At 60.7% G+C, this 16,980-nt stretch overlaps 1 protein-coding gene across 3 annotated transcripts; it reads left to right on the top strand.

Annotated features, from left to right (window-relative positions):
- The first annotated feature begins 313 nt into the window (after window positions 1-313).
- On the top strand, window positions 314-13,841 carry ARID5A (AT-rich interaction domain 5A). 3 transcript variants are annotated; one of them, XM_051836001.2, is made up of 7 exons: window positions 314-453; window positions 9,982-10,097; window positions 10,537-10,657; window positions 10,955-11,007; window positions 11,398-11,495; window positions 11,799-11,973; window positions 12,333-13,841. In XM_051836001.2, the coding sequence occupies exons 1-7, from the start codon at window positions 450-452 to the stop codon at window positions 13,551-13,553; spliced, it is 1,788 nt and encodes a 595-aa protein (XP_051691961.1). In that variant the 5' UTR covers window positions 314-449; the 3' UTR covers window positions 13,554-13,841. The 3 variants fall into 3 exon arrangements, with proteins under 3 accessions (XP_051691961.1, XP_051691966.1, XP_051691956.1); XM_051836006.2 differs by having other exon boundaries at window positions 9,979-10,097; window positions 11,868-11,973; XM_051835996.2 differs by having other exon boundaries at window positions 9,979-10,097.
- Window positions 13,842-16,980: the final 3,139 nt, after the last annotated feature.

The following is a 16,980-nucleotide window of genomic DNA, read 5'->3' as shown; positions in this document are numbered from 1 at the left end:
AGCCACTTTCAAGTCAAAGGCAGGCACACTTTGCTCACCCCACCAAGTTCTCAAGGCTCTGCTGAGAGCAAGGGTTTTCCAAGACTCTAGTTTTGCTTAGAGGAAAACCAAGGCACAAGGTAGCAATGATTCTTGGTTTCCTGCCTCAGCTTCCCTGGGTGAGGCGTCTAGTCCATTCCTGGTGTCCTGGTCGTTACCCCGGGAAGAGGGAGGTGCGCACTACAACTCCCAGAGATCTTCGGGTACAGGGGGTGGCCCCTGCCCGTGGCTAAAAAACTGGACCCGCCAATGGGAGCTCAGAGTGGGGCGGAGGCGGTGCCCTAGCGGGGCGTGGCTGCGGGGAGGCGGCGGGCGAGCGGCTCCGCGGGCAGTCTAGCAGGAGCTCGGGGTGCGGAGAGCCGCGCGCGCGGAGAGGGTCCCGAGCGGGCGCCGCGGGACCTCGCCCTGCCATGGGTAAGCGGCCCTGCGACCCGGTCGGCCCGGGGCTCGGCGGCCCCGCGGGGGAGGACGCCGGCTCTCGTGGCCGCTGGTGTGGCTCTGGAGGGGCGCAGCGGGGCCCGGGGCGGCTGCGGGGCCGAGGGCGCGGGATAGCGAGCGCCGTCCGGGCGCCGGCGTCCCCAAGCCCGTCGCGGCATGTGGGAGGCCGGGGGTGCCTACGCGCGCTCTTCGGGCAAGGGAAAGACTAAAAGTTTTGGCGGCCGGGGGGCTTCCCGGGCGTTGATCTCGAAACTCCTGCCGCCGTCCCAGGGCCGAGATGTACCAACCCCGGAGGGTTCTGCCGCCCCACTTCCTGCTGCGGTTTCAATCTCGAGCGGGTCCGCTCATTTGTTGTGACAGCTGTCAGCAGCGCCGTCGCGGCCCCCGCCCCCGCGCCGGCCGGCGGTTCTCAGAACCGCCCGCGCCGCCGAGAAAGGCGCGCCCTGGGCGGCCGCCGGTTCCTGAAAGTGGCCGCGCGGGTTTTCAAGAACTCGCTCGAGCGCGCTGGGAAGATCAGTGGCGGAGGGGCGTGCTGCCACCGCCCGTGTGGACTCCGGGCTCCCTCCCCAGCGCCTCTGTCTCCTCTTCTCTTCCCTTGGGTCTCCAGAAGGGAAGGGGGTGGCGGCGGGGAGCCAGAGGGGCGGAGAGGGCCGGCGCGCAGGGAAGGAGACGGGCTCCGCTTTGCGCTCAGCCGGAGTCGGGCGCAACCCGGGCGCCTCCGCATGGTCTAGGGCTCGCCGCCCTCCTCCCCGCGGGCGCAGACCCCTGAGAGCTCCTGGCCCACCGTTGCTGGTGCCGGCAAGGAGGGGTCTGCGGGACCCTGGGGGAGTGTAACAGGTGCTTGTTGCTTCCAAGCGAGCTGCCCTGCTGGGAGCCAATCCACGAATGGGTGTGTGTGTGGGGGGGGGGGGTTCCTTGTGACTGCAGGTAGCGCTAGGGCGGAGAAGGAACTGAGGCCGGGAGACCAGCGTGGGTCTGGCAGTGGGAGGCCTCCAAGAGCCCTCCCCTCTCCTCCTTAGCTCCCGTTTGCCCACGCGGTGCCATTTCGGACAGGTCACTTAACACCTTTCTCCATGGATGGGACGGACACCTAGGAAACAAGTCAGGGTGGGAGCTGCTACTGTGGGCAGGGAGGGCAGTGGGGCCACTCTGTCCTGGACTCAGTTCCTTAAGGACACTCCAGAGCTAATTAGAGAGGGCCAGGGAGCCCCCTACTTGGTGCTTCCGCCCCAGGCAACACCCCCATCTGTCTGTACCCTCTCAAGGCTCTTGGCCCCAGCTGCCCCCAAACCCTGTCCCTTTCCCGCTGTGAGCGGAGGTGTTGAGGGGGCTGGGCTGTGGCGGATGCTGTGCCCTCCATCGTCAGGAGTCCCACGTGCAGCTCGTCCATCCGCAGCACTGGCTCCAAACTCTGCCCTGGAGCAAGGTTCGAGTGGCAACCGCCAGGCAGCCGGCTCCCAGCCACGGGGTGGATGGGCCGCTTCCAAGGCTGTCTTTGTTTCGGCTCCAGCTCTAAGAAACCAAAGCCAGCAACCTCGGGCGGGGGGTGGGGGTGGGGCCGTGTCTGCTGGTTGTTATTGAGGCCGCTGTTACCATTATTGTCATAACTGACGCAGTGTTCCCAGTCCGTGACTTTTCATGAAAGGAAGTGGCACTTCCTTCCCAGCACGCCGAGGGGGTAAGTGGGGCGGGCCAGAGAGAGGGGGAGGGCAAGGGGTGTGTCACACTTCTTGCCTGGGCATCAGGGGTACCTTGGGCACAGGCCGAGGTTTCAGGAGCACCTGCCGAGGTGGGCAGCGGGCAGGACAGCAGGCGTCAGTCTCGCCCAGGGGTGTGTGCGTGCAGGCTGGGCTGTGGTTTGTGGCGAAGCCTCTTTTCTCGCTTTCTTCTGCTTAGAACCTTGGCCCATTGAGCGTAGCGCACCCAGCGCACAGATGGGGAGACCGAGATACAAAAGTAGTGACTGGTTCAAGTTGCAGCTGTGTGGTGCTAGGGCCTCACTGAATCCCCCTCCTGCCCCACTCTCACTGGATCCCAGCTGTTGTCTGGCAGGGTGGACAGAGGGCAGGCTCCTAGGCCACCGACTGCCCCATGCCCTGTACCCACCTTCTTACCCCAGCTAAGCTCCTCCTCTGGGAACCCTCCGCCCCGCCCTGCTGCCTTCACCTTCCTCCCAGGCAGGCTGAGCCCTGGCCAGGGGCCGGCCCCCGGCTCTTTCAGCAAGCGGTTTGTTAGAGAAATCTCAGTAGGTATCAGCAGTTCTTCCTTCCTCGAGTCTGTGAAGAGGACACCTCCTATGCAATGGTGGGGACCTCCTGGGCCAGGGCAGCTGGGCCCGAGGCGGGTGGGGGTGGAGGTCTCGCCCTGGCTGCAGCCTGCCGCCTCGCGTCCCACCACTTGGCTCACTTAGCAGTCGACACAGACCAGCTCTTGTTGGCAGAGTAATGGTGACGTGATGCAGATCCACTTGGGGACAGAGGGCAAGTTTCTGCCCTCTGAGCTAGGAACTTGGGGTCTCGGCGATCCCCCCAAAAAAGAAGCCAAAACAACCCTAGATCTTAGGGTGTCTTGGAGCAGAGGGCTCTCGTGCTGAATTGCAGCCCTAACACTGGTGGGCTGTGTGACCTTAGGCAGGTTCCTGAACGTGGGCTCGGGTGCGACATCTGTTAAAGAGGGAATAACAGCCCCTGGGTGGCTGGGAAGATTCAGGAAGGCTACGGGGCAAGGTGCCCGCCCCGAGGCCAGCCAGAGTGCGGGGCGGGTGGCGGGGGTGGGGGCGGGGTTGAGTCTGGGAGCTGTTGGATCAGGTGGCGTGCACAGCAAAGCTGAGAGCGGCCTGAGACCCAGATGACTTTCAGGCACATCCGGGGGTCCCAAACGGACCTCCCCACTGCTGTGGTTTTAGGGTCCAGGGGTTGAGCTGGATTCAGGCACAAGCCGTGAAGCTGAACAGAGATTAAGATTCATAACACGAGGAGGACCTGGGGCCATCCTCGGCCCAGAGCCCGTAGCCACGCCCACTCACTGCCTGGGGGGCGGGGAGACCTCCTCTTCTGGCCCAGACGCCCAGCCCCCTTGGGCCTCTTCCTAGTGGCGAAAGGAGAGAATCGCAGGGGGTCCATGGCGTGAGGTCTGACGGCTGATGCCCAGGGGCTGGCTAAGCCCGTCTGTGAGCTGCACAGGGGCTTGAAGAAGGAGCCTCTGAGGTTGCAGAGGAGACCTGACTCCTCGGGGCAGGTGGCCCTAAAAGACAGCTGCCATCTCTTCTCCAAGTATTTTTCTTTTTTGTAAAAGGTTTATTTATTTCTTTGAAAGGCAGAGAGAGAGAGAGAGAGAGAGAGGTCTTCCATCTGCTGGTTCACTCCCCAAATAGCTGCAATGGTTGGATATGCGCCGATCTGAAGCCAGGATCCAGGAGCTTCTTCCCAGTCTTCCCATGTGGGTGCAGGGGCCCAAGCACTTGGGCCATCTTCCACTGCTTCCCTGGGCCATAGCAGAGAGTTGGATGGGAAGTGGAGCAGCAGGGACTCGAACCAGCACCCATATGGAGTGCTGGCACTGTAGGCGGTGGCTTTACCTGCTACGCCACAGCTCCAGCCCCCTCCAAGTATTTTTCTAAATGTACACACAATCGATCAGAACCTGAGTGGCATTTTTTTTTTTAAAGAGAATATGACAAAAAAGTTCAGCTGGCATAGTTGAACAAGAAGGGTAATGATGGAGAGTTTCCTCTGAACAGTTCACAAAGCCACAGCATGGGAACAGTGTGCGTGGACCCCAGCCTTCCACAGTGCAACAGAGCAGAAAGTCAGCTCTGTCCCCGTGAGCACTGAGACGTGTGTAGGTCACACTTCCAGTCACTGGGGCTACCTCACCAAGGGGCCAGAACCTCGCAGTGGACCCCTGTCCATGCATTCCACCAGAGTAGATCCCAGGGATGTCAGAGCCAGCGATGGGCCTGTCCTCGCCTTTGGCGTCGGCGCTGTTGCAGGGTTAGGGAAGCCTGTGTCTGAATGATTTTCCAGCAGGGAGCAGAGACTTTGTCTCGTAAAACTGGTCCTCACAGGTAGGACATCTCAGGCAGCGTGCAGGAAGGGATTCCGACCCACAGACTGGAAGACACAGTAACTCAGTGCCAAGCAACAGCCAGGTGGGGCAAGGTGTGTGTGGGGCGGGCAGGGTGGGGGGGTAGACTGGGGTCGCCAGCTCCATCAGCCCCTCCCCTTGCCTGCAGAACCCGGAGAGGGCCCCAGCCCTGCCACTTGAGCCCTAAGTCAAGCGGTGCGAGAGCTGGGAGCCAGACAGCCGGAAGGCTCACCTCATATCCGTGGCAGCCTGTTTCAAGCTTATTTTTTGTGGTAGACCCCACCACTTTTTTTTTTTTAAGATTTATTTTATTTGTTTGAAAGAGTTACAGAGAGGCAGAGGCAGAGAGAGGTCTTCCATCTGCTGGTTCACTCCCCAGATGCCTCCAACGGCCGGAGCTGCGCTGATCCGAAGCCAGGAGCCAGGAGCTTCTTCTGGGTCTCCCATGCGGGTGCAGGGCCCAAGGACTTGGGTCATCCTCCACTGCACTCCCAGGCCACAGCAGAGAGCTGGATCAGCATTGGAGCAGCCGGGATGTGAACTGGCGCCCATATGGGAGGCTAGCACTGCAGGCAGTGGCTTTACCTGCTATGCCATAGTGCCAGCCCTGGTAGACCCCTTTTTACAAATGAGGATTTCCCTAGGGTTTAGGCCACTATCCTAACAGACAGACACAATTCCAAATATGGAAATCTCCACAATCAAAATCCCTAAGGTCTAAATTTCTTAAAGTCAAAATCCTGAAAATATAGTTCTACAAAAAAATTTTAATGATGTTTATTTATATATTTTTAGAGCAAGTTTATTTGAGAAACATAAAAATGACAGAACCCTTCATGGACCACTTTATGCAGTAACAAAGGCAATACAATAATATTTTTGTAAGCATAAACATGTATACTTGCGACAGTTGCCTGGTTTTTTAAATGGCAGATAAACCATATTCACAAAGATAAAGGTTAAAAAGTGGAACCTGGGGTAGGTATTTAACTTCGTGATTACAGACACCTGTGTACCACATCAGACCATCTGGGTTCCACACCCGGCTCTGAATCCTGACTCCAGCTTCCTGCTAGTGCAGACCCGGGGGTGGTTCCAACAGTGGGGTTCCTGCCACCCAGGTGGGAGGCCTGGATTGAGTTCCTGGTTCTTGGCTCAGTCCTGGCATTTGGGGAGTGAACCAGTAGCTCTCTCAATAATTATTTTTTACATGTAAGAAAAAAATGGTGCAAAGTGTAAAGCACACATTACTATGGTGGTGATTGCGTGCACCCAGCTTTCTTTTTTTTTTTTTTTTTTATTTTATTTTATTTTTTTATTTTTTTTACAGGCAGAGTGGACAGTGAGAGAGAGAGAGAGAGAGAGAGAGAGAAAGGTCTTCCTTTTGCCGTTGGTTCACCCTCCAATGGCCGCCGCGGCCGGCGCGCTGCGGCCGGCGCACCGCGCTGATCCGATGGCAGGAGCCAGGAGCCAGGTGCTTTTCCTGGTCTCCCATGGGGTGCAGGGCCCAAGCACCTGGGCCATCCTCCACTGCACTCCCTGGCCACAGCAGAGAGCTGGCCTGGAAGAGGGGCAACCGGGACAGAATCCGGCGCCCCGACCGGGACTAGAACCCGGTGTGCCGGCGCCGCTAGGCGGAGGATTAGCCTAGTGAGCCGCGGCGCCGGCCACCCAGCTTTCTAACTGTAGGTATTTGCAAGTCCTTGACATGAGCCATCCAGACCTGCAATGTGGGATGGCCACTGTGGCGCAGCGAGTTTGGCCACTGCGTGGGACACCCACGTCCCATGCCACAGTGCCTGGGATCGCGTCCTGGCTTCTCCACTTCCAGTCCAGCTCCCTGCCAATGCGTCCAGAGGGCACAAGTGGTGAGGAGGTCTGGATGGAGTTCCTGGCTTCTGGCTTTGGCCATGTAGCAGGCATCTGGAGAGTAAACCAGCAGATGGAAGATCTCTCTGTCTGTCTCTCTCCGTCACCATACCTTTCAAATAAATCAAGCTTTAAAAAACAAACACAAATTTCCATGGGCCCACACCATATAGGCAGATGCCCAAAGAGCTGAAATCCCAAGAAATTTTCCAAAGGCAGATGTAGAAGGAAATTATTTATTGAGGATGCTTTACCAAATTCTAAAGTTATTTATTTATTTTAATTGAAAGGTAGAAAGAGAGAGGGAGAGAGAGAGAGATCTTCCGTCTGCTGGTTCACTTCCTCCAGATGTCTATAACAGCTAGGGTGGGGCCGGGCCAAAGCCAGCAGCCAGGATTTCAATCAGGTTTCCCAGGTTGGTGCAGGGACCCAGGTACTTCAGCCATCGCTTCCTGCCTCCCGGGGTGTCCGTTAGCAGGGAGCTGGATTGTAAGTGGATCCAGGACCTGAACTCAGCCCCTCTGATATGGGATGCGGGTGTCCCAAGCCAAACATCTGCCCGGAGGTTCACGATTTTTGCCTGATTTTATGATGCTCACACACAAAGCCACTGTTATGATAATGCTTCACGGAGACAACTTTGCCAAAAAAAAAATGCATAAAACATATTAGAACTCTGTCTTTCTACCTTTTGCACCATCAGTAGTGGGCACCATGCAAAGACAAAACACATAGCACAGTGAATGCGCAAAACTAATGTGGCCATTTAAAATAGTGGGGAAACACTTGAAAAAGAGAAAAAAGAAAGAACACTAAAAAGGAAATTTGACTTTCGGGATTCCAACCTTTGGGATTTTAGTCTTTTGGGGACTGTGACTTTAAGTTTAAGCTTTGGGGATTTCAATATTTGATTTTTTTTATGGGATTATGATTGGCACTGGAATTATCTGGAGCCCTAAAGGATGGGGCACGTTAAAATATTCATGGCAAATGGAATTGAAACATAAATTTTTTTGTTGTAAAAAATGCTTTGGAATCTGGGCGTTTCAAAGAATTCATGAAAAATGTGTATTCTGAAAAACCTAGTAAGTTTCAAAGTGGGTTGTTTTTGTTCCGATGTAAATTTGTCTTTGAATCTCACCTTCCATGAACTTTTTGAAGTCTGTTCGTATAAGTGATGGGGGCAGGGAGAGATCGGGGCAGCCAGGGACAGGACAGAGGGCAGCCAGGAGGAGGGGCGGACCCCCCTCGCCACACACTGTGACAGTGGGCCGAAGGCCTGCAGTGCAGAGGCCATGCAGGGTAGAGAGCTTTAGTCCTGGCCAGGGGACAATGGAGGCTGAGTTCATCTGGGGACTCCGGGAGAGAGAGAGAACGAGAGAGAGTGCCTCCCTTTGTGGCTGTGGGCACAGGCTCTGGTCCCTTTCCCATCTGGGGTTAAACAGCTCCGATGGGTGACCTCCTTTCTAGGTAACCCAAGTGCCTGACTCCAGGAGGTGTGCCTGAGAGTGCAAGGGACCAGAGAGCTTCCGGGCCCTCAGCCTGGCCACCCTTGGGTGATCCTAATGGGCCTTGGTCCAACCAACTTATTTTTCGGAAGCTGAAGAGGCAGCAGCTTGCCGGCAGGTTTGCAGGAGGGCTGCAGTGAGCCTGGTCCCACTCGGGACCTGATGGAGGGAGCCCTTGGATGCTGGGGCTCTGGGGCAGCCGGAGGGAAGGGAAGAAGAGCGTGCAAAGCAGGCGGGCAGGCAAAGGAGAGCTGGCAGGGAGAGTGCTCTGGCAAACGGAAGACCTCAGGATTTCGCAGTTCACCAAGACTCCAGGGCCTCCCATTTCACAGAAGTCTTCAGGCAAAGACGCCTGAAGACTTGGTTGGAAAGGTCGCTAAGTGTGGTGGGTCAGTTGCACCCGGGGTTTCTGGAGGCTGGCCGAGTCACAAATGGTCAGAAGCCAGCCCCAGAGGGTGGCCTGTGGCTCCTTCTTCTTCTTCTTTTTTTTTTTTTTTTTTTTTTTTTGACAGGCAGAGTGGACAGTGAGAGAGAGAGAGAGAGAAAGGTCTTCCTTTGCCGTTGGTTCACCCTCCAATGGCTGCCGCGGCCGGTGCACCGCGCTGATCCGAAGGCAGGAGCCAGGTGCTTCTCCTGGTCTCCCATGGGGTGCAGGGCCCAAGCACTTGGGCCATCCTCCACTGCACTCCCTGGCCACAGCAGAGAGCTGGCCTGGAAGAGGGGCAACCGGGACAGAATCCAGCGCCCCGACCGGGACTAGAACCCGGTGTGCCAGCGCCGCTAGGCAGAGGATTAGCCTAGTGAGCCGCGGCGCCGGCCGGCTCCTTCTCTTTAACAGCTGTCATGTCTCATTGGGCCCATGGGAGCTCCTGAGGTTTGCACACAATGGTCTCAGCAGCCCCTGGACTGCTCAGACAGCCCTGGGGTGGGGTCCTGCTCCCCAGGGGAGACTAGCAGCTCAACCTCTTTGGCGTTAGTGTCTTCTGGGACTAAGTGAAGAACAGACGTGACAGCCCAGGACCGCAGGGCAGGAGCGTGTACCCCGACAGCCTCCCAAGGGTCGGCCAGGGCCGGTGCAGGGCTGCTGTTCCTGTCCTTTTCCCGGCTGGAGTGGAGGGATGTCTCACAGGTTCCCGGCAACAAGAATGTCCTGAGCTGGATGGAATGAGCAGTACGGGACAGTTCATGCTAGATTAACAAAGAAAGGAAGAAAGGTTGTGGAAAGAGGTGTTTTCCTGGTCTCAGATCTGCTGCCAGCTGAGTGTAGCCCCAGGCGGTTTCCAGTAGTTGAGTTTTTGCAACCATCAGCAGGACAGAGCCGCTGGCTCCTGCTACCCTCCGCGCAGGGTTCTAGCCTACCTGGCACCTACCGTGTGCGTGGGAGCTTGGCGGCCTCAGCCGGCTCTCCAGGAGCCGAGGGGATGGGGGAGGGCAGGGGTCTGTGCCCGGCTGGGGCTGGCAAAGGCCACCCCGCAGAAGGGACTTGTCAGCAGAGACATCAAGGGTCCCCAGGAGCCCTGCAGGTAGGGGGAGCATGGAGCCCAATTAGGGGCAGTTAGAACTCAGGGGACAGCCAGACTGGGATTCGTGCCTGCATTGTCCCTGGAGGAGCCACCATCCAGGCAGCCCCAACCCCACGGGGCAGCTTTCTGACTTGGGCTGAGCTGCTGCAGATCCTCTCTCCAAGCACCATGGCCCGACCCCAGCCTCCCCTAGCTGGACCCCTGGGTGGGTTAGGGTTTTCTTTAAAGATGTGGGGAGAGGGCTGGGACGCAGGAAAGGGGCACAGCAGGTGGAGTCAGGGGTGAGAGGAGAGGAGGGCCCCAGCCAAGGTGAGCCTGTGAGTGTGTGTGGTGCTGGGACACAGCCCACGTGCAGCCAAGAACAGTGGGCAGAGGACGCGTGCAGGAGGCAGGCGTGGAGCTACCCCTCCCCTGGCCAGTCGCGGGTGGGGATCTCTCCTGGGCCATCGTTCCTCCTGCCTGCATCTCATGTGCTCTCTCTCTGTCTCCCCTCTCCTCTCTTCCCTGTCTCCTAGCAGCGCCCCCTGTCAAAGGGAAAAGGAAGCAGTCAGAGGAAGGGGACCCCCTAGACCCACCTGTGTCCCCTAAGCCCTGTGGTGAACACAGCAGGAGCCAGAGCCCCGTCGGACTGGAGGTGAGTTGGGTGACTCCCCTGGGGCGTCTTCCCGCCATCCCCAGTCCAGGAAGCACGGGGTACCTTCGCCCCTTCAGCTTTGCCACAGGGGCCTGGGGGCGCTGGGCCTGTCTTCCAGGAACCCACAGTCAGGTGTGACATGTCAAGAGCAAGCTAAGGAAACGATCCTGGCCTGGAGAGGCCGGGAGAAGGCAGTGGCCGTGTCTGCGGCAGCCTGCTGCCCTGGGCTGCCAGGCCTCTCTGGAGGTCCTGGCCTCCAGCCCCTGTCCTGGGGCCCCAGACACCGTAGCTGCCACTTGTGCCTGCCCGAGCCAGAAGCGGGCTGGGTGCTCCAGAGCAGCCTGGGGTTGGGGGCCAGACAGCGGATTCCTCCCACGGCCAGCGGTCTCTGCACGTCCCCAGCCACCCCCCACCCCAATGCCTCCTGTTCTTTCCCCAGGACTCCCCTGAGACAGGCGGGGAGCGGGAGGAGGAACAGGCCTTCCTGGTCAGCCTCTACAAGTTCATGAAGGAGCGACACACGCCCATCGAGAGGGTGCCCCATCTCGGCTTCAAGCAGAGTGCGTCCCTGGGGTGCAGGCAGGGAGGGGGGCCCAGCAGGAGACCCCACCCAAGCAGGCAGGCGCCTCCCCACTCCCGGGTGACCTGGGATGCTGCCAGCCCACAGAGATTGCAAGTAGAAAGAATGCAGCCTTCAGACTCAGGGCTGACAGTGGGGGGTCTGGATGTCCACCCTTGCTGGCCACGGCCATCGGTGCCCAGGGCGCAGCCTGCCCTCCATGGCGGAGCCTGGGTCTGGTGCGTGCTGACCGGGGTGACCGCGGAGACTGACCGGCTTGCCCCTCTCTAACCTCCAGTCAACCTGTGGAAGATCTACAAGGCAGTGGAGAAGCTGGGGGCGTATGAGCTGGTAAGGGAGGCGCCGCGGGCGCCGTGCGGTGTCTCTGGGGCTGGGGAAGGGGGTGCGCGGGGCAGAGCTGACCCTGCCTCCAGGAGGGAGCAAGAGGCAGGATCCCAAATCCCGTCCCTGGTAGCTGCGGGGACTTTTGCTCCAGGCTAGTTCCCCTCTCTCGCCCATCTGCTCTGCCCTCCCGTGCTCGGACAGTTGCTTGGGCCAGCAGCCGGGTGGCCCCTGGGAGGGAGAAGGGACGGGTGCCAGGCGAACCCCTCCAGCCCGCCTTCCGGGGCAGGAGAAGCAGCTGCCACACTCCTGTCTGTGAGCCAGGGTGGGGGGGACCCGCGCCCGGAGCGCCCCGCCGCCAGGGGGCATCCGCCGCACCCTCACAAGGTGCCCCTGCAGGTGACTGGCCGCCGCCTCTGGAAGAACGTGTACGACGAGCTGGGGGGCAGCCCGGGCAGCACCAGCGCCGCCACGTGCACGCGCCGCCACTACGAGAGGTACGCCGGGGCGGGGGGCGGTTGCTGCGGGACCCCTGGTGCGGGCAGAGCGCGAGGCGGGGCTGGACACGCCTTGGGGTTGTGCGGCTGGATATGCCTGTCCCCCTCTCCCCATCACCCGGGGCAGGGTGTCGCGTGCGCATGCGCCGAAAGCCTCCTGCGCAAGGTGAGGAAGCCCCCAGGTTGGCTGTGTGCGGTCAGGGCGGGCACGCTCCTCTAAGCGGCGGCGGGGCAGCCAGGGATCTTGGAGGAAGCCCGGCAGGGGCCCTGGTCTCCCGGCGGACACCCCTGGCTCCTCCCCAGGCTGGTCCTGCCTTACGTGAGACATCTGAAAGGCGAGGATGACAAGCCGCTGCCTTCCTCCGAGCCCAGGAAACAGTACAAGGTGGCCAAGGAGTCGCGGGGCGGTGACAGGGCCCCAGAGAGGCCGAAGAAGGCGGCGGCAGCGGCGGCAGTGGCAGAGAGGCAGGTGGACCAGGTGAGCCCCTGGCCAACACGGGCCACCCTGTGCCCAGCCTCTTATAGCTCCCCCTAGTGGAGGGGATGCATAGCTCCCTGCTTGGAACACCAGGAACCCAGTGTGAGGGCAGGACCTGGAGGGGCTCCAGGTATCCTGCAAAGGGTTGTGCTGTGGGGTCTGGGGTCCGGCCAGCAGCCAACCTGCCAGTCCTGTGTCTCAACACTGCCTTGTCCTCTCAGGCAACAGGGCCCCACTGGAAACTGCACACAGGTGCTCCAAGGGCTAGCAGGGGCCCCTGGGTGGCCCGATGAAACCCTGCTGCTTCTGGCGAGTATGGCCCATGCCCAGACCTGAGGCATGGCTTGTTTTTCTTGCAGGTGATGCCAGGAAAGACCAAGGCCGATGCCACTGAGCTGGCACGCTTCCCCATCCAGGAGCCTCCCAGGGACAGCACGGAACAGCTGGGCCCAGCCTCAGGGCCCGCTCTGCCCTATGTGGGTGCCAGCAGCTGCCCTGAGGCCTACAAGCGACTCTTGTCCAGCTTCTACTGCAAAGGGACACATGGCATCATGTCACCGCTGGCCAAAAAGAAGCTCCTGGCCCAGGTGAGCAAGGCGGGGGCCTTGCAGTGCCAGGAGGAAGGCTGCCGTCACGGCGCTAGGGGCCCCAGCGGGGAGCCCCAGGGGGCCCCAGCCTTCCGTCTCTCCGAGAGTCCCCGGAGCCCGAGCAGGCCGCCTGAGAACTCCGGCCATCGGCTGAGCCCGCAGGAGGGACCGCAGGCCCCTGGAGGCAGCCCCAGGGAGGAGGCGCAGGCGGGCCCGGTGGTCACGGGCTGTTTCCACGCCTACCCCGCCGAGGTGCTGAAGCCCGTCAGCCAGCATCCCAAAGACTTCTTCGCCAGCCTCAAGGATCCCGGGGTGCTGCTGGGGCCTTCCGGCCAAGAGGAGGGGCCGCCGGCCAGAGAGCCTCGGCCGATGTGGGGCGGGGATGCCAGCCGGCCTTCGGCGTTCCACAGAGGCGGCTCCGCAAGGGGCAGCTTCTACCCCAAGCCCAAAGCCTGCTGGGTGTCCCCCATGGCCAAGGCACCCGCAGAGAGCCCCGCGCCCCCGCCTGCCCCGCGCAGCAGCCCAGGCCTTGGCAGCAAGCGCAGCCTGGAGGACGAGGGCTTTGCCCGCGCTGGCAAGAAACTGCGGGCAGTGTCTCCGTTCCTGAACGAGGCGGACGCCAAAGAGGGAGGGGCCAAGCCCACTGGGGGCGTGGCCGTCTCCTGCCTGCTGGGCCCGGCCCTAGGGCCTGCGCCCCCGGAGGCCTACAGGGGCGCCGCGCTGCGCTGCCCGCTCAGCTTTGCCTGCGCCCCAGACCCCGTGAAGGGCCAGCTCGCCCTGCCCTTCAGCCCCCTGGTCATCCCGGCCTTCCCAGCCCACTTCCTGGCCGCGGCGGGCCCCTCTCCCATGGCTGCTGGCCTGATGCCTTTTCCGCCTGCAGCCCTAGACGGTGCTCTCCGCCACAGACTGGGCCCGGCTCCGGCTGCCTGGCCTGTGCCTCCCGTGGCCACCTACGCTGCGCCCCACTTCTTCCACCTCAACACCAAGCTGTAGGTCAGAGCCCCCGGGCTGCGCTGAGCACCCCCTGCTGGCCTGCCCTGAGCGCTCTGGGCTGGCGGGACGCTGGCAGCCAGGGAGACACTGGGAAAGCTGACTTGGGCTCAGCGAAGTGGCGCAAGACCAGGGGGCTGGCACGGAGTTGGCAGCCCACAGCTGGCGGCCCCAGAGCAGCAGAGGTGGGCATGGGGATGGGGTGAGGGTCCAAGGAGCCGGGCAGCAGCTGGGGCATCCAGGCTGCCTCTGGAAAAATGCAATAAAAAGACACGAGTGTGCTTCTGCCCAGCCTGAGGTGTGGCCCTTGGCCATAGTGGGCACGAGAGACGAGGGGCCACCATCACACCCAAGAGCAGCCCCGGAGCCTCCACTGGCCTCCTGAGGGGGTTTTGCCATGTATCCTGCGCCTTCTTCCTGGTGCAGGTGTGGATCCGAGGCTCTGGGTAGCTCAGGGACTTGCCCTGGGCACGTGAGTAGCAGGACAGGGCTGTGCGTTTGCTATGACCCCAACACTGAGCTGAGCCGCAGGAGCCCGGGGCCTCCAGGTGGCTGTTGGCAACACTCCCCAGGGGCCGAAGCTGGCCGGGAAGTCTGGGTTGGTCTGCCCTGGTGCTGCCCGCTGCCCTCTGCCCCTGACCCCACCCTGGTGTGGCTGCTGTGCTGGGCTGACACAGCTGCAGGTGCCTAGAGGGAAGAGGGCAGTGAGGGGGCCAGGCCTGACCTGGGTATCTGTTGTCAGTGAGTTCCGGGGGTCTTCCCTGTGCCTGGTCCAGCAGGGCCACAGGGGACCCTTTGCAGCCCAGCAGCATCCTTCCTGTGGGTGCCGGGTAGGGGGGTGGGGTGCCTTTCAGAGCTGCCCCTCCCCTCTCCTCCCCAGCAGCCGGTTGTCAGAAGAGCTTCACACCCGGTCCTGGGAGAGCTGTGCTGCTCTTGGCCAAGTGGATGTCGGAGTGGCAGGTGTGTGTGTGTCGAGTTGGGGTTGGGGGACGGGGAGAGGGCAGGAAGGAGGCAGGTCGGCAGGTGGCCTTTGACCTGCACCACTGGAACTCTCCCCCCCGCCCAGTGCCCAGGCTGCCGCGGCCTGGGAGGGGCAATATGCTGTGACCTTCACCCGGTTAGTCCCAGGGCATCCCATCTACCTCCACCTCCTGTGTCAATGAAGGGAGCTCAGGCACAGGCGCCCTTGGGGGGACGCCAGCGATGGGGTGGCGACAGGGTGGCAGTCACCACCGTGTGGGCACTCAGGCTCAGCAACAGCATCCCCTGAGTCCCCGCTCCCTCCTGGGCGGTGCCAGCCTGAGCTGCCGACTCTCCATGCACCCACATCCCACCCGACTCCCTGACCTGCTGGAGTCTCCATGGTTGACAAAGCAGGGGGTGGGGTGGGGGAGGGCTGAGCCCTGGCTGCTCTCCAGGCCGACGCCCCAGCCACTGGGCTGTAGGTCATGAAGTCAGATCCCCTCTAAGGGGGCATGGGGGTGAGAGCTACCTGTTGTGTGCTAGATCTTGCCTCAGGTGGAGCAGGGTAGCTGGGGTCCCTGCATCTGCAAAGTAAAGGTGGCCCGATGGCAGGAGCTGGACACAGGTGGCTCAGCGCTGGTGGTGGCGCCCTCTGGAGGCCTGGCTTAGGAAACACCTCGCGTTGGGCTGCAAGTCCTGCACGCGGTTCCTGGAAAGCTGTTGGCGCTGGGGCCTGCAGCTCCAGTGCGCTGGTGACCCTACCCGATTCTTCCCACTCGCCCCTCACCTCCCCGGGGGACAGGTGCCCTGCCCAAGTACAAATGAGGACACAGGTGGGTGAGGTGCCATCGCTCCAAGATCATGACCAGGATGGCCTGGCTGTCCAGGTGCTAGTGCGCATCTTGCAGGCTTCCGGCTCCCTGCTTCCTCACACAGGCAGTCTTGCTTCTCATATCCTTCCTTTAGGGGCGCCTGCCCACCCCTGACACGCTGCACTGGGCACCTACGCTTGGGGCATGAGCTGTGATTCAGGGCCGTCTGTGGGACCCCTTGTGGCCTTGGAGCTGCTGGCGGCAGTGGGAAGGGGCGACCACGCTGCTCTGCGTGCTCCCGGTGCCTTGTCTTGGTGACAGCTTCAAGGAGGCCATGCCCCAGGCGGCCGCCAAGTGCGTGTCCAGCAAGGACTCATGGACAATGGAATGAAAAGAGGTTTTTTTTTGGCGCAAGGAATTTGGAAATCCCCACTTGGTTTTTGAGAAGACGCGTCTTCCAGGGAATTCTAAGCGCTCTCATATCCTATGCCCCGGGCGCCCCAGCTGCTGTTTTAGGAAGTGAGCTGGATACAGCTGTGAACAGAGGCTCGAGAGCTTGCCCTCCTGGAGCTGGTCCTTGGGCCCCTGTACCCATGTGGGAGAATGGATGAAGCTCCTGGCTCCAGATTGACCATTGTGGGCATTTGGGGGGTGAACCAGTGTTGGAGGTCAACATGTGTTTGCATTTTAAAATTTTATTTGCAAGACAGAGAGATCTCCCTCCTGTCTGCTGGTTTATTTCCCAAATGCCAGCAACAGCTGGGGCTGGGCCAGGCCAAAACTAAGAGTTGGGAGCTTTATCTGGGTCTTCCAGGTGGGTAGCAGGGACCCAACCACTTGAGCCATCCTGTGCTGCCTCCCAGGATGGACATCAGCAGCAGGCTGAGTCTGGACTTGAACCCAGCCATCCTGATACGGGACATGGGCGATCCAAGCAGCATCAGACTCCTGTTTAACCATCTCCAAGCATACAATTCAGTGGCATTCAATGCATATTCACAATGTTAGGCAACCTCCCCACGACCCTTTTCCAGGTGCACGGTTTATTTATTTATTTATTTATTTATTTTTTTTGACAGCCAGAGTGGACAATGAGAAAGACAGAGAGAAAGGTCTTCCTTTGCCGTTGGTTCACCCTCCAATGGCCGCCGTGGCTGGTGCACCGCACTGCCAATGGCAGGAGCCAGGTACTTATCCTGGTCTCCCATGGGGTGCAGGGCCCAAGCACTTGGGCCATCCTCCACTGCACTCCCTGGCCACAGCAGAGGGCTGGCCTGGAAGAGGGGCAACCGGGACAGAATCCGGCGCCCCGACCAGGACTAGAACCCGGTGTGCCGGCGCCGCAAGGCAGAGGATTAGCCTGGTGAGCCGTGGCGCCGGCCAAAGGTGCATGGTTTAAAACAGAGTGGTCGGCAAGGCCCCCTGGAAGGTGGCGTTGAGCCGTGGCTGGGGGGAAGGCAGAGAGAACAGTGAGGATGGAGACCCAAGGTGGCCACCAGCAACCAGGCCCAGGGAACTGAAAGACTGGGAGGATGGTGGACAGAGGCGGCTCGGGCACGGTGGAATGAGATGTTCCCGGGAACTGGGGCAGCAGGCAGCTCATAGGTGGAGACAGAGGGACGGCAGTGTAGTCCGGGCGCAGGTCTGGCATGGAT

Source organism: Oryctolagus cuniculus, chromosome 2 (assembly GCF_964237555.1).
Source record: "Oryctolagus cuniculus chromosome 2, mOryCun1.1, whole genome shotgun sequence".
Lineage (NCBI taxonomy): Eukaryota > Metazoa > Chordata > Mammalia > Lagomorpha > Leporidae > Oryctolagus > Oryctolagus cuniculus.
This window is presented reverse-complemented; position numbering and strand designations above follow the sequence as displayed.